General features: G+C 35.8%; 1 protein-coding gene across 1 annotated transcript in view; it reads right to left on the reverse strand.

The window, feature by feature from the left end:
- ERO1A (endoplasmic reticulum oxidoreductase 1 alpha) overlaps nt 1-23,824 on the reverse strand; it is a 53,751-nt gene that overhangs the window by 6,326 nt on the left and 23,601 nt on the right. Inside the window, exons 7-13 of the mRNA XM_018053664.1 lie at nt 14,890-15,010; nt 12,739-12,785; nt 10,288-10,299; nt 4,433-4,459; nt 4,222-4,314; nt 3,150-3,396; nt 2,584-2,653 (exon numbers count right to left, since the gene is read on the reverse strand). Coding sequence (XP_017909153.1) covers nt 2,584-2,653; nt 3,150-3,396; nt 4,222-4,314; nt 4,433-4,459; nt 10,288-10,299; nt 12,739-12,785; nt 14,890-15,010 — 617 coding nt within the window. The remainder of the gene's footprint in view (nt 1-2,583; nt 2,654-3,149; nt 3,397-4,221; nt 4,315-4,432; nt 4,460-10,287; nt 10,300-12,738; nt 12,786-14,889; nt 15,011-23,824) is intronic.

Here is a 23,824-nt window from a genome sequence, read left to right on the forward strand (position 1 = left end):
ATGTTATGGTCAATAAAACACAGCTTTTACTTTACAAGTGTCAATAAATGCATGGTGGATTTTGGCAGTTATATTTTCACTAATAAAACATTATTATCATGTGGAAAGGCGTGAAAGCTCTTGACTTAGACTTATACTTTAAAAGCTTGGAAGCCTCTAAACAATGATAATGGTTTTGTACAGTGTTTAAACTCAGTATCTGAATCTATGTTCACTAATTCAAATACTTGACTGTGGCAGCTCTTGAGTCTTTGTATGACATATATGGAGAATAAATGTGGTTGCCTAACAAGAGTCAAACTAACATTGTAAAATTAAAACCAAGCACAAACGTTTAAATGAATGTAATATAAAAGAACCAAATTAATAAGCTAGAAATTTACTAGACCAGAACAAAGAGAAAATCCTTATGACTTCCACAAATAACAATCAATGTCCAATAACCTGAGTATATTCTAAAATTAACTCAGATTAGAAAAATGTATTATCCTTAAAATAAACAGACCCTAAGTCACTTACAAATTCTCCTTCTTCATACACATAGTTTTAAGATCAATACTAAAAATTACAGTCAGTGAGGAGAATGATCAAACATTCTGTGGTTAAACAATGTGATCTATATTCAAAGAAACCAATTGGCTAAAACACAATTCTCACCCAATTCTCAGATGTTTTATAAGCCTTCAAGTGAGATCCTATTCTGGGTTGAAGTGAACACTGAATACTTCTCTTTCGTACAAGTCCTCTACTTATAACCATACACTGATAGAGTGTAAAGGAGACAAGAAGAGATATTAAAATAAGCTTATGTGACTGTTCAAATCCGTGATGTTCACTATAAACTACAATTTCAAAAAAAAGTTAATACCAATATCAACAAGTTTCCTTGGTGTTTTATTCTCTTCTTGTAAAAGGACTCAGAAAAATTATGTGTTGAATTTCATAGGATATCAAAGCTGAGTATTTCGGAGTTTCGATAAAATTAAAACAATGTGAGAAATATTTCTAATCTGCACAATATAAAACAAGTAGATGTCAAAACATTCTCTCCATAAACCAGCAAGTGTACTAAAAATAAGACAGATATCAAAAATAGTAGGGGGAAAAAAGTCATCACAGCATCTTCCCCCTCACTTCTAAGTTCCTGGAAGCTGTTTGGGAGGTTATATAAGCACTGAGGTATGTATTTCTAGCAAGAATGCTTTAAGTAGGAGGTAGATGGGCAGTCAAAAATAACTATTATCTAACAGCAAAAAAAAGCAAGAGTGCAAAAAGTATTTTGTTTGCAAGCTATGAAAAACAAGGTTCTTTCAATATCGAAAGAAACAAAAAATTAGAAACAAAGGGATACTGTCATAAATATTCTGATGAAACCAGATCAAGCCCACTTCTACTGAGGACCACCTGCTTTACTTACCTATTCCTTTATAATTGAGAATAATAATATAATTTTACTTAAGTCTTCAAAGTGAAAGTGAAAGTTGCTCAGTCGTGTCCAACTCTTTGTGACCCCAGTCCATGGAATACTCCAGGCCAGAACACTGGAGTGGGTAGCCTTTCCCTTCTCCAGGGGATCTTCCCAACCCACGGATCGAACCCAGGTCTCCCACATTGCAGGCAGATTTTTTACCAGCTGAGCCACACGGGAAGCCCTTCTAAGTCTTCAAAAAGACTTAGAAATCCCTTGAGGATGGAAGCCATCTCTCCCTTTAATGACAAAAATCACACTCTACACACAATGAGTGTTTAAAAAATCTTTTCAGTGAAATTTCTTATTTGTTGTATTTTGAGGTAAATAGATACAAAGATGGTCTTGTCTGGAGTCATACCTCCATTAAGAGGCAAGACAAAGACCAGACCCATCCTGTGCGATCTCAGGTCTTCTGTTCTTTCCAGGACTGCATGCTGACGTACCTAAATGCCTTTGCGTGTGCAGTCACTCACTTATGTCCGACTCGTCGTGACTCCATGGACGGTAGCCCACCAGGCTCCTCTGTCCATGGAATTTTCCAGGCAAGAATACTGGAGTGGGTCGCCACTTCCTTCTCCAGGGGATCTTCCCAACCCAGGAATCGAACCCGTGTCTCCTGAACTGTCAGGCAGATTCTTTACCACTATGCCACCTAAGAAGCCCTAAATGCCTTTAGTTCCCAGGGAATGATATGAATGACAAAGCAACACTATGCCCTCTCCCCCTAAAGAGCATTGTACAATTTAGCCAAAACTATTTTCAGAATTCTCTCCAGTAGAAGGCAGTTTCTGCTTCTCCAGCTCTCGATCCCTTTCCTTTCATTCATAAGCTCTATTTGCTACACAAGAGAATCAGTGTGAAATGAAACCCTTCTGTAAAGAGTACATTCACACACACATTTCCGTTATGTTGAAAACAACACAAACTAAATCTTAAGTTGGATCTGCTTTTGGACTTCCTCTTTTTCTTGAGGAAAAGAAAGATTATGACTCTGATTTTTTCTTATAATTTCAAGAAGTATATTCGGATTTACTGTTAAAAATAAAAACATGGCCTTATAGTCATATCTGCATGTGAGTTTACATTTAAAAATTAAAGTGTAAAATTATTACCTTTAGTTTGTTTGCTTCTTTTTTATTCCCAGCAAAAAATGAATTCTCATCAAAATGCAAAGGAAATGACCTGCATTAAATAAAACATATTCTCTGAATAAAACAAAAGAAATAATCATTTTCATGCATTATAAAATATTAAAAGTCCTGCTAATACAACATTTTGCTGGTCAGTGATGAATAAAACAAGTACAACAGAGTAGAACAGATAGTAAAAATCAAAATTCTGATGCCCCCAACAAATTCTTATCCTCAAATATACAAGCTAACTGTATAACATAGTAGAATTAGGGTCCAAACCCAACCTGTTCAACTAAATATAAAAATAATGAAAGTATCAAATACCAAAAGAATGGTTCTTAAAACTAAAAATATGCACCTCTTAGTATATAAGTCAAATGAAAATAAAACCAAAACTCAATTTTAAAAGACCTATGAGCAAAATTAGCTTTTAATTATTTCTTAGATAATTTTCCTTTAAGTTGATTACTTAAGAATTTAATTTTGGATATCACTTGTCACTCTTATTAATATATAGGTTGTATGAGTTGTAATACACAATTTACTTGATTTCATGAAGTATTTCCAGGAGTAACATTTTGTTTTCTGCATCCTGATCTTTATTTCCAGTGAAGAGTTGAAAATCTGGGCGCTCAAAGAATGGAACCACTTTAGATAAAGCCCTTAATTCTATTAAGTAGAGAAAATACAAGTTCTTAAGTCTTCGTGGACCTTCTCCTTCAGTTAATATTCCATCAAATCGCTGTTGAAATTCTGTAATGTTGTGTCCCCATTTTTTTTCCAACCACGTATCTGAGAAGAAAGAAATAAATATTAAAAAGTGAATTTTAAAATTAAGTTTCATTGTACTTATATTAGGTTATTTATGCTACAGAAGCTAATTTTATTTTATATTTTAAAATGCATAACCAATACAACCATGAAAACTGCTTTACATAATTGAGCCTTTAACAGTTTCATATTAATATTTTATCTTCTAGAACCCATACTTAAAAGGAAAATAAACTCAATTGCTTTACTGAGAAACCAGGGCTAATCCAATCAAATTTCTGAATATAAATATATTCATAAAACCAAGATACAGAAGTCAAAGATGACTATCTGAAATTACTAATGAGTTTGAAGTCCTAATTAAAGTTAATACGATTTTGTTTCTAAGAAGTAAGAGATACTTTAATTCTAGAATAAACATGTTACTGATGAAAATCCAACATGGTCTCATTTTTCAACAGCAAAAAAAAAAAGCTTTTACCCATTAAACTGCAGGCCTGAAGCTGACATCCAAACAGAAGGATTCAGACACAGTAGTATCTAATGAAAACAACTTTGCTCTTGGGAGCTATTTCAATTCCCACAACAAAACAAAACAACATTTCCAAAGTGATGTGTAGATTTTGAGCAGCTTCTTAAAAGAAAGTGAAGACTGCTAAGAATAGGCTGAACTTTTCCTGATAATGTCCACAGTTCCCACATTCCTGATTACTGCCACTTGGGAATAAATTTTTCCTGCCTAATATTCAACAGGGCCAATCTTTTCCCATCCAGGAAATACCAAGGACATTTTAAGAATACCCGAAATTAAGTGCGGTAAAGTGAATAAAAGTGACTATTATATACCTTGTAGAAGATACCGTGCACTCAAATGCACATTAATGCTTGCATGGAGGCCAGATATAAGTCTGTAGAATGCTCTTTTCTCTACGCAGAGGCCTACAAAAGGTAATTTGGAAATAGAAATTTCATATGTGAAACTTGCAAGATATAAAATTAATTTTACATGTATTTTAAAATGAAAAAGAATTAAATTTGTTTAAAAGTGTCCAATTACCTTCTAGCCAACTGTAAAAAGTATTCTCTGAAATTAAAAGAAAAATAAGTCACAAGATTATAAAAATGCCAAAATTTATATTTTTCAAAAGTTTTAAAATATTATAGCAAATTTGTGCCAAACAGCAATTTAAAGGTCCCAGTCTTGTTTGCAAAGGAGAAAGGTTCCTGGTATGGATTCACTTTAAGCGCCACTCAGTTGCTCAATCTTCAGAAGGCTTAGCATTGCCTTAGGTGGCCCTAGCCTTATAACTTTCTGGATAAAGTGTTTTATGTGAGGTCAAAACACAGAAATTAAAGAGTAAATCTATACATAGAAAAATACTTAGCCTTAATAACAATTCATGTTATAAAAATTAAGAACACATTATACACTTTTTAAAATGAGAGAAGTCAAAATTATAAAATAGTATTATTGGAAGTATATTATTAGTCTATGGCTGATAGTATTTTATGCCATGCAATATTTCAAAAGAACAATTTAAGGAAATGTTACAAAAACCAAATATCACTTATATTCTGTGACCTACAGCAATCACTGTTCATATACTTAGACCTGATAATTGCTCTCAGAATTGTGCTCTAAAGAAATAACTCAAAATGGAGGTGGGGGGATAATACATTCAAAGATGATTATGTTCTACATAATTTTTAAAACCTGAAATAACTAAAATGCACAAGGCCTGAGCTAACATGATAGAATACTATGTATCAGTTAACATGACTGAATAATACAAAACTTAAAATGACAAGCGTGCGGAACAGACAATGCATGAAAATGTTTGTTTGAAATAATATGTAAAAAGGCATAAGAAATATTACACCTATGTGAACATTCTATGTCTATATCCACTAGAGATGACAAACATTGTACTATATGGCCCTTTTCACCAAAGTTGTTTATAATAATATTAATAATGAACCAAACAAGCATAAAAGTAATGGAAGAAATGACAAATAGAATAAACATACATTTATATATTTACAGATTACATAAAAACTTAAAACATTTGTGTCAGAAAACTTTATAAACATAAGCAAAATGCAGAGTAAAAAGTATGTTGCAAACGCAACAAAGGATAATATCTTAAGTGTATAAAAAGTTCATACACCAAATAAAAATGCTAAAGCGCCCATTAAAAAGGGTGAATAATATGAACAGAGAATCCATAAAGGAAAAACACAAACGGTAATAACAGATAAAAATGGTTCTGTCACATCAATAATAAAAATGCAAATTAAGCATATCTTGTACAACATAGGGAACAAAGCAAATATTTTTAAATAACTATAATACAGCCTTTAAAAATTCTGACTCACTATGTTGTACACCTGAAACATAATATTAGACATCAACTATGCCTTGATAAAAAAATTAATTAAAATGCAAATTAAAACTGTAAAGACAGAACTTTAAAGAGTAAAGAAAAAATATGATACTTAATTTAGACAAGAGTCAGGTAAAACTAGGTGGCACAATGACTGGAGGGGGTGTAAATTATTAGCACACCCTTTCAATGACAAAAAGAATCTGGTCGTCTGTATCAAGAGCCTAAAATGTCCTTATCCTTTGATCCAGTAAATCCATTTCTAGAAATCTAAGTTGTTATGGATGAATGTTTGTGTCCCCACCCAAAATTCATAGATAGAAGCCCTAAACTCCCCCTTCCTCCCCCTACCATATGATGGTATTTGGAAGTGGGTCTTTGGGAGATAACTAGGCTAAGATGAGGTCATGGGGGTGGGGTCACCATGATGGAATCAGTATCTTTACAGCTATCTGTAAGCCTGGAAGAGGGCCCTCCCCAAGAACCAAATCTGCTGGCACCTTGATCATGGACTTCCCAGCCTCCAGAACTCTGAGAAAATAAATGTCTTTTATTTTAGCCACCTAGTTTATGGTATTTTGTTAGAGCAGCCTGAGCTGATGAGGACACAGGCTGAGGAAGCAAGTTGACATGGTAATAATAATATATAAAATCATAATGTATATATTACAAACATATTAGTATAAACATGAAAATAATGATAATTATCAAAATGTTAGCAGAGAAGCAGTATGAAGTAGTTAAAAGCATAGACCCTGAAATCAAACTGCCTGATTTGAATCCCAAACGCTGCTACTTACAAATCACATGGTTTTAGCTGATTTGCTGAACCTTTCTGGGATTCATTTTCTGTCTATAAAAATGGAAATAAAAATCCTAACAAAATGTCCTAGGATTGTTGGAAGGATTAAATAAACTCATATTTGCAAATTATTTTGAAAAGTACTGGCATGTCTTCTTAGCCATTATTAATGTCAATTATTTTGGGGTTGTGGGATTACAAGTAATTTGTTTCCTTATTGGGAACCTCTATGTTTGGGGTTTATTATTTTTTTTAAGTTAGGACCTAGTCTTCCAAAGAAATTTTCATTTAGTTTTATAGTCCTGAAGTAGATTGTCTGTGAATATGTTCCAATTAGATAATCGCCTAATATGTCAGCTTTCATATTTTACCAGAATGAACACTTAAAATTACACTCATAAATAAGATGTTTTCTCTAAGGATAGCCTCTACAGGTTAACCATCTTTACTTTGATAATGAGACAGGTTAAGATCTTGCAATGGTATTAAAAAACTGAAATAGCTTCGTTTTTCCCTTTTAAAATTTATTAATTGTTTTTTATAAACCCTTGTGTTGAGGGCTGACTTTTCAGTACACAGCAGTGAGGGAGCTGCTCTGCTACATACGAAACCCTGACCCAGAAGCAGGTCATCTGCCAATGGTTCAGCACCAGGTTCCCCACGAATGTGTGGTGCATGATGGGTGAGGGGGCGGCCGCCTTTCTGGCCACGCCCCATGGCCCAGGAGGAAGGGCTCTCCACACTGGTAAAATAGCTTCTTTTAATGTAGCCAGAATATAGCATAAAACTGGGAACACCCAAGGTGGAATAAAGTTATTTATAACTGGAAATTATAGGACCACCACTAACAGTAACAAAATATGAGACACCTTTGCAAAAATAATCATACTACTAAAGAATTTCTCTTCCAAATAGTCTAGTTATGATTTAGTATTTTATTTAGCTGCTACCATTACTATAAAATAAAGTATAATAATAAAAGAACAAAGTTATAAGACTTTGGGATTCTGTTATCTAAAGCAACCCGTAAAAATAATGCTCAGAAGACAGAGAATATGGTGGGCTTCCCTGGCTCAATGGTAAAGAACCCACCCGCCAATGCAGGAGACATGGGTTGGATCCCTGGTAGGGGAAGATCCCATATGCCACAGAGCAACTAAGTCCGTGCGCCAAACCACTGAGCCCACGTCCTAGAGCCCAGGAGCCACAACTGCTGAGCCCAAGTGCCACAGGAGAAGCCACGGCAATGAGCCCATGCACCACAGTGAGAGAGTAGGCCCTGCTTCCTGTAACTTGAGAAAACCCTGCATGGCACAAAGATCCAGCACAGCCAAAAATAAATAAACAAAATTTCTTTTTAAAAGAGAAGTGAATTTAGAGTGAAAGAAAAGTGATCCTTTACATTTTAATAATCTCATCTAGCGAGAGTAAAGCTACATACTGCTGAGTCTTCTCATATTGCTAAACACATGGCCTTAAGAATAACAAATATCATTCCAATCTTATTCATAAAGCAAAAATATTCTCAAAAAGACACAGTAAACCTAAAATACGTTAAAATTTGGGCATTACAATAACTTAAAGAGGTGGCAATGATATCTACACCCAAGAATCAGCACAGGCTTGGAAGCCAGTAGATGAATGCTCTGATCATACCTCTTCAGTTCCGTTCAGTTGCTCGGTCATATCCAACTCTTTGTGACCCCATGGACTGCAGCACACCAGGCCTCCCTGTCCATCACCAACTCCCGGAGTTTACCCAAACTCATGTCCTTTGAGTTGGTGATACCATGCAACCATCTCATCCTGTCGTCCACTTCTCCTCCTGCCTTCAAGCTTTCCCAGCATCGGGGTCTTTTCAAATGAGTCAGCTCTTCACATCAGGTGGCCGAAGTATTGGAGTTTCAGCTTCAACATCAGTTCTTCCAATGAACACTCAGGACTGTTCTCCTTTAGGATGGACTGGCTGGATCTCCTTGCAGTCCAAGGGACTCTCAAGAGTCTTCTCCAACACCACAGCTCAAAAGCATCAATTCTTCAGCACTCAGCTTTCTTTATAGTCCAATTCTTACATCCATACATAACCACAGGAAAAACCATAGCCTTGACTAGATGGACTTTTGTTGGCAAAGTAATGTCTCTGCTTTTGAATATGCTGTCTAGGTTGGTCATAACTTTCCTTCCAAGGAGTAAACGTCTTTTAATTTCATGGCTACAGTCACCATCTGCAGTGATTTTGGAGGCCAAAAAAATAAAGTCAGCCACTGTTTCCACTGTTTCCCCATCTATTTGCCATGAAGAGATGGGACCAGATGCCATGATCTTAGTTTTTTGAATGTTGAGCTTTAAGCCAACTTTTTCACTCTCCTCTTTCACTTTCATCAAGAGGCTCTTTAGTTCTTCTACACTTTCACCAAAAGGGTAGTGTCATCTACATATCTGAGGTTATTGATATTTCTCCCAGCAATCTTGATTCTAGCTTGTGCTTCTTCCAGCCCAGCGTTTCTCATGATGTACTCTGCATAGAAGTTAAATAAGCAAGGTGACAATATACAGCCTTGATGGACTCCTTTTCCTATTTGGAACCAGTCTGTTGTTCCATGTCCAGTTTTAACTGTTGCTTCCTGACCTGCATACAGATTTCTCAAGAGGCAGGTCACGTGGTCTGATATTCCCATCTCTTTCAGAATTTTCCACAATTTATTGAGATCCAAACAGTGAAAGGCTTTGGCATAGTCAATAAAGCAGAAATAGATGTTTTTCTGGAACTCTCTTGCTTTTTCGATGATCCAGCAGCTCTGGTTCCTCTGCCTTTTCTAAATCCAACTTGAACACCTGGAAGCTCATGGTTCACGTATTGCTGAAGCCGGGCTTGGAGAATTTTGAGCATTATTTTACTAGTGTGTGAGATGAGTACAGTTGTGTGGCAGTTTGAGCATTCTTTGGCATTGCCTTTCTTTGAGATTGGAATGAAAACTGACCTTTTCCAGTCCTGTGGCCACTGCTGAGTTTTCCAGATTTGCTGGTATATTGAATGCAGTACTTTCACAGCATCATCTTTTAGGATTTGAAATAGTTCAATTGGAATTCCATCACCTCCACTAGCTTTGTTCGTAGTGATGCTTCCTAAGGCCCACTTGACTTCACATTCCAGGATGTCTGGCTCTAGGTGAGTGATCACACCATCGTGATTATCTGGGTCATGAAGATCTTTTTTGTATAGTTCTTTTGTGTATTCTTGCCACTTCTTAATATCTTCTGCTTCTGTTAGGTCCATACCATTTCTGTCATTTATTGAGCCCATCTTTGCATGAAATGTTCCCTTGGTATCTCTAATTTTCTTGAAGAGATCTCTAGTCTTCCCCATTCTATTGTTTTCCTCAGTGATCATGCCTAGAACCTTCCTATGGGTGACCCAGCGCATCCCAGATTCAGTCAATAAAGAAGAAATTTTCCTTGACAGAGGCCGGGAAATGCCTCACTTTCACACACATAAAATGTATGAGTGAATTATCAGAGTCTGAGGCAGCCTGTCTCTACTGTCTGATCCCAGGCACAAAGAGTCATTTTTCCTTAACCTATGCTGTCCCTGTCAGCATCTTAGATAAACAAATAAATAGTAACTTCTCAAGTCTCACGTGTGGGAAGAAAAAACAAGTTTGCCCACAAACTTCTGAATATAAGCAAATTCATATCTGTCATGTATGATAAAGAAATTATACTTACCTTCGCTTTTACCTGAAAAAAGAAAAAAAAAAGTTCTATTACTGAAAACTCCTTCCAGATGCCCCTTTTAAAATGCTACACTTCCATTACTTTTAGTCCATCAGTTCACCCACATAGATAGCATCTGAGAGTGATATGCTTGTGAATGCAACTCTTTCTGGTCATAAAAGGAATTATGCCTAATTTAACTAAATGGCCTCATTTCCAAGAGCCTGGATAAAGAGTAGTTTCAGCTTGTTCAAGATTTAATGTGGGCTGACAGGAAAGAGAAATGTAATCTATCATCTAAGAGTACTCTTAAATATCTCAAGGACTCACAGTTATTTGGCTGTCAGAGCCTTTTTACCTATTTATTTATCCTACAGCTATAAGACAGTATCTGCTAAGGATCTGTGTTTTTGCTTCAAAACTCCCAGAACTTCATTATAAAAATTTACCTTATTCAGCAATATTTTTAAAGACTATGTGTAAGATCCAACTATGCACAATCCAGCAGTTTGCATGCAGCTGCTCATTAAGTACTGAAAAACTGTCTTCATTTTGCCACTTTTATTTAATGCCATCATTTATTAAAGTACCAGATGCCCATTGCAAATATATGTTATAAAGATAAGACAAAGACAAAATGAAAAATATCATTCATAACGCCCTTGCCCAAAGATAAATACCATTTACATTTTGGTAAGTGTCTTTTTTTCTTTGTGCACAGGATAGTGAGATATTATACTAATTATGTTTTTATAAAAAATATATTAATACATACTGTCTAATACCTGCTTCTTTGCCTAAATGTGCTATTGATCACCACTGATATAAATGAATACAAAATTTTCAGCAACATTTAGAATGGCTATATTCCACTATATAAAAATACCATAACTCATTTAACCAGTTCCCTGATGATAAAGACTGACATTGTTCCCATTTATCTTTAAAATAAGCAAAGGTGGTTAATTAACTTATCAGATCATACTGTGACTGACTTCACATAAGAGTGAAGATCATCTCTTGCCTAGGAATTTGCATCTCATCTGATATTAAATCAACAGTTTCCACTGAGTACCATATGTGACTTCATATAAATCAAAAGCTGTGTTTAAAGACATTCTTTCGTTCTAACCTTAGAATGACTAGTCTGCCAGCCTTTATGGAATGATGCAATCTCACTGCTTTCCAGAAGTAAATTTCTGTTTGTTGACTTTATAAGATCAGCAGTTTTTCAAATAAATTTAAAAAAATGAAAACTATTCCACATTTTCTAAAAGTACATCAAAGAATTCATCAGTAAGCATATCTTCAGAAAACATGGATATGTATTTCCTCGGGAAAAAGCCTGAAATCATACACTTAAAATGGTTTATTCAACAAACTGTTCTGCCTGTTATAGACTGGGCAAGGTTTGTGACTTTCAATTTTACATCCCCTCTGCACCTATCCAGTGCCTAACACATAGTAAATAGTGGATAATCATTTGTTGAAGGAACAAGTGATTTTCACTACTGTAGACAAGACCATTAAATGAGGAGGGCGATTTTCATTGATCATTTAACTATACCATCTATTATGTTTCAGGCTCTTTACTAAGAGATGAAACCAAGAAATGCTACTCATATGTCCAAAGTACTAGGGGAAATCAATAGTTACATGGTGGTGGTGGTGGTGGTTTAGTCACTCAGTCGTGCCTGACTCTGTGCGACCCCATGGACTGTAGCCCACCAAGCTCCTCTGTCCATTGGATTTCCCAGGCAAGAATACTGGAGTGGGTAGCCATTTCCTTCTCCAGGGCATCTTTCGACCCAGGGACTGAACCTGAGTCTCCTGCTGGGCAGGTGGATTCTTTACCACTGAACCACCTGGGAAGCCAATAGACACATAAATAGTAGCAAAATAATGCTAGCAAGTGGAAAGAGCTGAAAGAGGAACAAAATAATACATAAGATCATTTTATGAGGAGAGAGATTACTGCCAGTTAGGGGAGATCAGAGAAATTGATGGAGTGGGCAAGGAAGCATTTAAGCCAGACCCCGAATATAAGCAGAAAATGAAAAATGTTAATGAGATATAAAGTCAACTGAATTTGAAATCAGACTCCCCAGATAAACAATATAATTTCAAGTTTTAGGAAAATGTAACGCAGAAGTTTTTTGGATATTCATTGAACTGAAAGATGAGTAAAAACAACTGAAAGCCTGAACACACACATTCTGCAAAAATATATTAAAAATGTATGATTTAAACTTCATCCTATGATAGTGTAAATTCATTATGAAAATATTCCTTACTAAAGTGTAAATATTTTCAACACCAATTTCTCTGCAAGAATGAGGCATAACTTTTATGAAAACAGGAATATATGATCTCAAATGCTCCTGCCAATCCTTATCTTGCCTCCTCCTTCCTTCTAACCAAAGTTGACTAGCTGATAAATAACAGTGCAAATAAATAACTCACCTTGACCAGAAGCCAAAGGATTTAAAGGTCTTTTAATTGTCTGTGGCCTAGAAACAAAAAATTAAAGTATAAAGTATAAATATGTTATCCATCATGCTATAATTAGTTAAGTAAACGTGAAATTCCCTCAGAAAGTTTGTTAATAATTACGTGCGTGCATGCGTGCTTAGTCACTTCAGTCATGTCTGAATCTTTGCAACCCCATGGCCAGGCTCCTCTGCGCATGGGATTCTCCAGGCGAGAATACTGCAGTGGGGTGCCATGTCCTCCTCCATCCAGGGCATCTTCCCAACCCAGAGATTGAACTGCATCTCTTATGTCTCCTGCATTGGTTAATAACTATATCTAAAATCAAGCGGCTTTACTGATTTTATAAAATATTTATTTTTTCTAACTGCTATAAGGGAGGATGGTTATCCATTTTAGTGATAAAGTTTCTGATCTCTTCCCACTGTAGCAGCCAAAAAGTCATTTCATAATCATTTCTTCAAACAAAGCAAGATAAAAAACACCAATCAAGCTCTTCTCTTAGTTACTAACATATTTTTATATTTGTTATATACATGTGTATGTCATAAAATATACTCGTTTCAAAGACAAGCAGGAAAAAAAGGCAAATACTCAACACAAGCACTAAAATAAAAAGGGATAAAAACAGTTGTGGTTAGATTATTTTCCACTTTGATAGTTTTAAGTCTATCAATTTGCTCTGTGGCCATCAAGTTTGTTATAATTTCAATCAAGATGGTTTTTAATAAGTTTAAAATAAGTATTTAATAAGAAAAAAGAGAGTAATGTCACTAAAATGTTTTTAAATCCCAAATTAAATCTAGTATCACTAATAGAGTATAGGGATCATTTTAATGTACTTTATTTATTTTACAACTGCACAACTTGAGACACTTTGAGAACAGAACACGTAAGCTATATTTTAACATACTCAATTTTAATGCCCCCTACATTGTTTATATTTTAGAAATATTATGCAGACAATGATATAAATCAATTAGGGAACAATAACTAACTAATAACTAATACAAAATCTAACAAATGCTTTAGTTGGGCTCTATTTACATTTATATAAAAAATTAGGAAAAAACCTCTAAAGTAAGTCAATAAATTCTATAAATCAAACATTCCTAATAAGAGTCAAGAGAATTTAAACGAAACACACGGCAGAAATGAGTAAATAATGAAAACTCTCCACTTTCTAAATTGCAGAAATTCTGCAAGTTAAGAAAAGAAACTGCTGATCTCAAATGCTTATATTTGACACGAAAAGTAAAAAGTATTTTTGCCACACTTGGGAACTCCAGAAATCTTCCCAGAATTATCCCCACCTCTGAGATAGCATCACACCCATGTGCACACACACATCCCTTCCAAAACCCAATAAGTACCCTGTTTACAGCCTAGAGGCTTACAAGTAGGTAAACTTGAAGCACGTCTTAGTCCCCCACTGTTCAGAGTGACAGCTTCCATTGTAGTCAGTAGGAGGACAAAGAGGGTTCTTCCACTTACTATGTCTTTGACACTAGACAAATCACTGAACCTTTCCAAGTGTCAGTTTCTCCATCTGTAAACAGTGATGACTACAACACAGAGTTGCTACAAGGACTAAGGAGGAAATGTTTGTAACATATTTAAAACAACAACTGGCACAACACGAGTGCCCAAATATCACTTGTTTATAATAAGTAATATTTTTCTCTGAAAAGAACTTAACTTTAATTTGAAAGCAGATAAAATAACCACAGCAACAAAAAAAGAGGTGTATAGAGCACCGAAAAGAATATGCAGCTATATACCCTAATTTATTCCCTGCACTAACTATATCATCTCTCTGGCTCTAGGTTAGCTCACCTGAGATTCTATAACCCACTTAAGGAACATTTGAGAAATGCCTACAACACTCCCCAAAACGTCCAATACTATCCTAAGTCTTTTAAAAAAGAAAAGTATTTGTTGACATGCATGTCTACATGTTTCCCTAGAGGGAAACTGGATTAATGAATGAATATGTTACTATGTCCAAATACATCCTTTAATAAAGTGAATTTGATTTGTAATTTGAAGTCATTATGATACTGTTTGTTTATAAAGAGAAATGAGCACATCTTCCAGGGATTTTTAAAGGAAAATGACACATACTTAAAACAGTTTTCTTCATAGATGACATTCCATATCTTCCAAGCATCTGGTCCCTTGTAACCCGTGTAGCGCTCGGGATTAAGGAGCAAATCGACATACTCAGCATCAGGAGACTGTATATCTGTAAAATAAAATGTTTTATAATAATCTTTCTTTTTTTTTCAGTTACCTTAAAAAGCTAGTATGACACACTGTATCCCATTGATTCTAAGGCACTACAAATGTTAACAATGCATTTGGGACTTAAAAACACCTTTTAAGGAGAAAAATACAAGGGAAAAGAAGAAGGAACAAAAACATCCACATTAAATTACACACCAGTGGCAAAAGCATCCTGGTTTTATAAACGTTAAAAAAAAAAAGGAATATGTGAATTACAGAATTGAAGGAACATAATAATTCGATTCAGGTAAGCTATCCAGGCAAAGAATATATGTACATTTCCCATCACATTAACCACAAGCAGTTCATAAGTAACTGAGGTAAATGAAGACATATTGGTGCCACACAGTTTGTTACCAAATACTTCCTTTTTACATGACCACTACAAAGCTGTCCCAAAGGCATAATCCTAAATAAGCAAAACATTATAAACAAGATATTTGTACCAGTATTATTTATAAAAGGGAAAATTAGAAGCATCCTAAATGTCCAACAGAGCAGAGCACAGGCTCTGGAGCCAGAGTACCTGGATGAGATGACTGGATGGCATCATCGACCCAATGGATGTGAGTTTGGGCAAACTCTAGGAGCCAGGGACAGGGAAGTTTGGCATGATGTAGTCCATGGGATCACAAAGAGTTGGACACAACTGAGTGGCAGAACAACAAACAACCTACTACTTATTGACTTTGAAACCCTGAGCAAGTCATGTAAATTCTCTATGCCTCGGTGTCCTCATTTGTAAAATGGGGATAATACTCATAGTGTTACTGTGAGACTTAAAGAAGTTTAAAGATGCAGAGTGCTTAGAACAATAATAAGAGTAAAATAAATACTAACTAGTGGCATTAGAAGATCCTCTGGAGAAGGAAATGGCAACCCACTCCAGTATTCTTGCCTGGAGAATTACATAGACAGAGGAGCCTGGTGGGCTATAGTCCATGGGGTCACAAACAGTTGGACACAACTGAGCAACTAACACTTCCATTTCCATTTCCACTGGTATTATGATATATAATAGACCACTTTACAATCAAGAGAACTATTAAGTACAAAGGCAACCTACTAAAATGAAAAGATAAGCACTATAGAAAAGATAATTATAGATATATGTGAAAACCACTCCAAAATTGGTGGGATATTGGTTTCTCATATGTTCTATAAATTTGTATAATGTATTAAAACTTTAAAATGAAACAAAAGAAATATGACCCCTAGTGCAACCCCCTCCATTGTTCTTGCCTAGAGAATCCCAGGGATGGGGGAGCCTGGTAGGCTGCTATCTATGGGGTTGCACAGAGTCGGACATGACTGAAGTGACTTAGCAGCAGCAGCAGCAGTCCTCCAGTTGCCTTATGGAATTAGTTAACAATACAGCAATAACCTAATTTATCTATAAAGTTTAACAGCATGAACTAACAAAGAATGAGGAAGCGAGTGAAAATGGCCTCAAAGCAACCAAAGTGGATGACAAAAATCTGAGCTGAAAGGTGCTTACGTGACAGTCCAGCAAGCTCTCTACAGTATCTACTTCTCATTTAAAAAATTAAGATAAACTAAGCTTGGTTATTTTTAACCCAATTCACAGTTCATTAGAGTCATAAATTAGAAGGAAATTTGCTTCTGGAAACAGCACAGTGATAGCACCTAGAAATAACTGAGAGTTCAAGGTAAAAGTAGCAATTAAAATAACTAGAAATAAAAATAAAAACTTTAAAAACAAATCTGCATGGAATCACCTAGTTTAGGAACAGATAACTCTGTTCATCTCAATTATTAATAGTACTATAGAGATTACTTCAGTATAGCAAATTATAATAAATTTATAAAATATAACACTGACTATCAAAATATACAAATAATACTCAGCATTTAGTATTTTAAGACAGAAAACAAACCACCAAGGAATGATTAAATTTTTAATATTCTGCTTCATTATAGATAAACATTAGCTGACTCTCAATTTTACTTATGACATAACTTCATCTCTCTCCAACTTCATTTTAAAAAGTTAATATAACCATATTTTTCCAGATGACAAAAGTTCAAATTTCTAATTAAGATTAGATGTCAACTACAGGAAAAAAACTATTAAAAATACAAACACATGGAGGCTAAACAACACACTTCTGAATAAGCAACAAATCACAGAAGAAATAAAAAAAGAAATCAAAATATGCAAAGAAACAAATGAAAATGAAAACACAACAACCCAAAACCTATGGGACTCGGTAAAAGCAGTGCTAAGGGGAAGGTTCATAGTAATACAAGCTTACCTCAAGAAACAAGAGAAAAATAAAATAACCTAACAATACCTAAAGCAACTAGAAAAAGAAGATATTAAGAACCCCAGGGTTAGTAGAAGGAAAGAAATCATAAAAATTAGGGCAGAAATACATGAAAAAGAAACAAAAGAGACCACAGCAAAAATCAACAAAGCTAAAAGCTGGTTCTTTGAGAAGATAAATAAAATAGACAAACCATTAGCCAGACTCATCAAGAAAAAAAGGGAGAAGAATCAAATCAACAAAATTAGAAATGAAAATGGAGAAATCACAACAGCCACAGAAATACAAAGGATCACAAGAGACTACTATCAGCAATTACATGCCAATAAAATGGACAACTTGGAAGAAATGGACAAATTCTTAGAAAACTACAACTTTTCCAAAACTGAACCAGGAAGAAATTCAGACCCATCACAAGCATGGAAATCTAAACCTTAATCAGAAATCTTCCAGCAAACAAAAGCCCAGGACCAGATGGCTTCACAGCTGAATTCTACCAAAAATTTAGAGAAGAGCTAACAGCTATCCTACTCAAACTCTTCCAGAAAATTGCAGAGGAAGGTAAACTTCCAAACTCATTCTATGAGGCCACCATCACCCTAATACCAAAACCAGACAAAGACACCACAAAAAAAGGAAACTACAGGCTAATATCACTGACGAACATAGATGCAAAAATCCTTAACAAAATTCTAGCAAACAGAATTCAACAACATATTAAAAGATCATACATCATGACCAAGTGGGCTTTATACCAGGGATGCAAGGTTTCTTTAATATCTGCAGATCAATCAATGTGATACACCATGTCAACAAATTGAAAAATAAAAACCATATGGTTATCTCAATAGATGCAGAGAAGGCCTTTGACAAAATTCAATATCCATTTATGATAAAAAAAAAAAAAGAAACCCTCCAGAAAGCAGGAATAGAAGGAACAAACCTCAACATAATAAAAGCCATATATGAGAAACCCACAGCAAACATTATCCTCAATGGTGAAAAACTGAAAGCATTTCCCCTAGAATCAAGAACTAGACAAGGGTGCCCACTCTCACCACTACTATTCAACATAGTTTTGGAAGTTCTAGCCATAGCAATCAGAGCAGAAAAAGAAATAAAAGGAATCTAGACTGGAAAAGAAGTAAAACTCACTGTTTGCAGATGACATGATCCTCTACATAGAAAACCCTAAAGATTCCACCAGAAAATTACTAGAGCTAATCAATGAATATAGTAAAGTTTCAGGATATAAAATTAACACCCAGAAATCCCTTGCATTCCTATACACTAACAATGAAAAACAAGAAAGAGAAACTAAGGAAACAATTCCATTCACCATCGCAATGAAAAGAATAAAATACTTAGGAATAAATCTACCTAAAGAAACAAAAGACCTATATATAGAAAAATATAAAACACTAATGAAAGAAATTAAAGATGACACAAATAGGTGGAGAAATATACCATGTTCATGAATTGGAAGAATCAAGAATCAACCTTGATTCATGAATCAAGAATCAACCAATATAGTGAAAATGAGTATACTACCCAAAGCAATCTATAGATTCAATGAAATCTATCAAGCTACCAACGGTATTTTTCAGAGAACTAGAACAAATGATTTCACAATTTGTATGGAAACACAAAAAAAACTCAAATTAGCCAAAGCAATCTTCAGAAAGAAGAATGGAACTGGAGAAATCAACCCGCATGACTTCAGACTATACTACAAAGACAGGACTATCAAGACAGTATGGTACTGGCACAAACAGAAATATAGACTGATGGAACAAAATAGAAAGCCCAGAGATAAATCCATGCACCTATGGACACCTTATCTTTGACGAAGGAGGAAAGAATGTACAATGAAGAAAAGACAATCTCTTTAACAAGTGGTGCTGGGGAAACTGGTCAACCACTTGTAAAAGAATGAAACTAGAACACTTTCTAACACCATACACAAAAATAAACTCAAAATGGATTAAAGATCTAAATGTAAGACCAGAAATTATAAAACTCCTAGAGGAAAACATTCTCCAACATAAATCACAGCAGGATCCTCTATGACCCACCTCCCAGAGTAATGGAAATAGAGGCAAAAATAAACAAATGGGACCTAATTAAACTTAAAAGCTTTTGCCCAATGAAGGAAACTATAAGCAAGGTGGAAAGACAGCCTTCAGAATGGGGGAAAATAACAGCAAACAAAGCAACTGACAAAGAATTAATCTCAAAAATATACAAGCAGCTCCTACAGCTCAATTCCAGAAAAATAAATGACCCAATCAAAAAATGGGCCAAAGAATTAAACAGACATTTCTCCAAAGAAGACATACAGATGGCTACCAAACACATGAAAAGATGCTCAACATCATTCACGATCAGAGAAATGCAAGTCAAAACCATAATGAGGTACCATCTCATGCCAGTCAGAATGGCTGCTATCAGAAAGTCTACAAACAATAAATGCTGGAGAGGGTGCAGAGGAAAAGGAATCCTCTTACACTGTTGGTGGGAAAGCAAACTAGTACAGCCACTATGGAGAACAGTGTGGCGATTCCCTTAAAAGACTGGAAGTAGAACTGCCATACAATCCAGCAATCCCACTGCTGGGCATATACACTGAGGAAACCAGAGTTAAAAGAGACATGTGTATCCCAATGTTCATCACAGAACTGTTTACGGGTCAGTTTTCATTCCAATTCCAAAGAAAGGCAATGCCAAAGAATGCTCAAACTACCGCACAATTGCACTCATCTCACATGCTAGTAAACTAATGCTCAAAATTCTCCAAGCCAGGCTTCAGCAATATGTGAACCGTGGACTCCCTGATGTTCAAGCTGCTTTTAGAAAAGGCGGAGGAACCAGACAGCAAATTGCCAACATCCGCTGGATCATGGAAAAAGCAAGAGAGTTCCTGAAAAACATCTATTTCTGTTTTATTGACTATGCCAAAGCCTTTGACTGTGTGGATCACAAGAAACCGTGGAAAATTCTGAAAGAGATGGGAATACCAGACCACCTGACCTGCCTCTTGAGAAATCTGTATGCAGGTCAGGAAGCAACAGTTAGAACTGGACATGGAACAACAGACTGGTTCCAAATAGGAAAAGGAGTATGTCAAGGCTGTATACTGTAACCCTGCTTGTTTAACTTCTATGCAGAGTACATCTTGAGAAACGCTGGACTGGAAGAAACATAAGCTGGAATCAAGATTGCCAGGAGAAATATCAATAACCTCAGATACGCAGATGAAACCACCCTTATGGTAGAAAGTGAAGAGAAGCTAAAAAGCCTCCTGATGAAAGTGAAAGAGGAGAGTGAAAAAGTTGGCCTAAAGCTCAACATTCAGAAAACGAAGATCATGGCATCTGGTCCCATCACTTCATGGGAAATAGATGGGGAAACAGTAGAAACAGTGTCAGACTTTACTTTTGGGGGCTCCAAAATCACTGCAGATGGTGATTGCAGCCATGAAATTAAAAGATGCTTACTCCTTGGAAGAAAAGTTATGACCAACCTAGATAGTATATTCAAAAGCAGAGACATTACTTTGCTGACTAAGGTCCGTCTAGTCAAGGCTATGGTTTTTCCAGTGGTCATGTATGGATGTGAGAGTTGGACTGTGAAGAAGGCTGAGCACCAAAGAATTGATGCTTTTGAACTGTGGTGTTGGAGAAGACTCTTGAGAGTCCCTTGGACTGCAAGGAGATCCAACCAGTCCATTCTGAAGGAGATCAACCCTGGGATTTCTCTGGAAGGAATGATGCTAAAGCTGAAGCTCCGGTACTTTGGCCACCTCATGTGAAGAGTTGACTCACTGGAAAAGAGTCAACTGGGAGGGATTGGAGGCAGGAGGAGAAGGGGATGACAGAGGATGAGATGGCTGGATGGCATCACGGACTCGATGGACGTGAGTCTGAGTGAATGCCGGGAGATGGTGATGGACAGGGAGTCCTGGCGTGCTGCGATTCATGCGGTCGCAAAGAGTCGGACACGACTGAGCGACTGAACTGAACTGAACTGAACTTAGAATAGCCAGGACATGGAAGCAACCTAGATGTCCATCAGCAGAAGAATGGATAAGAAAGCTGTGGTACATATACACAATGGAATATTACTCATCCATTAAAAAGAATACATTTGAATCAGTACTAATGAGGTGGATGAAACTGGAGCCTATTATACAGAGTGAAGTAAGTCAGAAAGAAAAACACCAATACAAGTATACTAACACATATATATGGAATTTAGAAAGATGGTAACAACGACCCTATATGCAAGACAGCAAAATAGACACAGATGTATAGAACAGTCTTTTGGACTCTGTGGGAGAAGGTAAGGGTGGGATGATTTGAGAGATTAGCATTGAAACATGTATATTATCATATGTGAAACAGATTGCCAGTCCAGGTTCAATGCATGAGACAGGGTGCTCAGGCTGGTACACTGGGATGACCCTGAGGGATGGGACGGGGAGGGAGGTGGGAGGGGGATTCGGCATGGGGAACACATGTACACCCATGGCTGATTCATGTCAACGTATGGCAAAAACCAGTACAATATTATAAAGTAATTAGCCTCCAATTAAAATAAATAAATTAATTTTTTTAAATAAAATACTGAAAGGCTATAAACAAACAAACAAAAAAAGTCCTAAGTAAGACAAATGCTTACCTTATAGACTTGTTATAAGAAAAATAAAAATAATATATGAAAAAAAAAGATTTACAAAATACCTATCCTCTACCTACCATTACATACATTATTTATTTCTTATAAAGCTGTCCTTTTTGAAAAAAATATTCACCCTTCTGTAAAAGAAGAAACAAAAATATGTGGACAAGTTATTCAGCCAAGATAACAGAACTCCATCATATACGGAGTGAATTACTGATTTGTGACACAAAAGTAAGCATGTAGCTTTAAAAGGACGCTTTGGTAAAGGTATTCCCGTTCTTTCTCTAATACTGCAGGCCTAATAAAAATATAAGTTGCCATGTTACAAGGCGAATTTTATCTCACATAGCAATGTTTAGGCCAAAGAATCCCTGCAGAAAAGATGGCAAAATTAGGGTTGCTGCTGCTGCTGCTAAGTCGCTTCAGTCGTGTCCGACTCTGTGCGACCCCATAGACGGCAGCCCACCAGGCTCCCCTGTCTCTGGGATTCTCCAGGCAAGAACACTGGAGTGGGTTGCCATTTCCTTCTCCAATGCATGAAAGTGAAAAGTGAAAGTGAAGTCTCTCAGTCGTGTCCAACTCCTAGCTACCCCATGGACTGAAGCCCACCAGGCTCCTCCCCATCCATGGGACCTTCCAGGCAAGAGTACTGGAGTGGGGTGGGAGAGCATTTTACCATCCTTTCCTTATTGGCCTAACACTAGGTATAAGTCCACAGTTCTTTACCCAACACCCCTGGGCCCAAATGTGATTTGAAATTCAGAACTTTTCAGATTTTAGAAGAGTAATATAGTACATGCAACATATGTTGAATATTATTCCAGCAGAGATTGGGGCAGCAACCTTTAAACACATAAATATTTCTGTAGTAAAAAAACATGAATATTCATACTGAGTGAATCTGCACTAAATTTAAGGAGAAAAATAGTCATTTTTCAAAGTTTCAGATTTGGGAATTAGAAACAATGGATTACAGATATGTATCTGCTAAAATATGGTCATGGTTTTCATTAAGTAAAGTTTATGTACTTTTTTCCCCCAAAATAAAGCCACAGGTTAAATATGAGTACTTTCCCTTTTTCTTTTCCCTTTTTGGGGGAGGGGAGTGTTTCAGATTCATCTTTTGCTTATAATTAAAATGATCTATATCATTCTTTTCACTAATTTTTTTAAAAAAATCATTAGTCTGTTCCAAAAGAAGCAAAGTAGGATACAAAAACTCAACTCAATTTAATTTTGTCTAGCCAATTAAAATGCTAACAAGTAAACTTACGAAAAAGCAGATACTGAAAAAAAACAATGGAAGACTGGGAGAACCTATAAATCTAATTTAAAAATCCATAAACCAAACGGTTCTAATGCATTCTAGGACTCCTAGATTTTAATCGTACCAAAGCTCTGGCTTGGTTTTATTTAAATGTCACAGACATAAATCATGGTTCATTATTTTCTTTCCAAAAAACAACACAAATGATCATTAAGGAAAATATTTAACAATCCAAGGTCAGTATAACAAAGCAGGTTACACAAAGTACCTGTATATATTACAAAAGTTAAATATATATATTACTAAGTACACAGAACTGCAAACTCAGGAGGTGATTTTTTTCTCCAGAAACTGGGTTTTCTTTTTAAAATGTTTTATTGTGGTAAAATATACACAACATGAAATTTGCCATTTTAACCATGTTTAAGACTACAATCCAGTGGCATTAATTATATTCACAATGTTGTGCAACCATCATCACTGTCTCCAAACTTTCCTATGATTTCAAACAGAGACTGTAACCATTAAGCAATAA

The sequence above is a fragment of the Capra hircus genome, chromosome 10 (assembly GCF_001704415.2).
Source record: "Capra hircus breed San Clemente chromosome 10, ASM170441v1, whole genome shotgun sequence".
NCBI lineage: Eukaryota > Metazoa > Chordata > Mammalia > Artiodactyla > Bovidae > Capra > Capra hircus.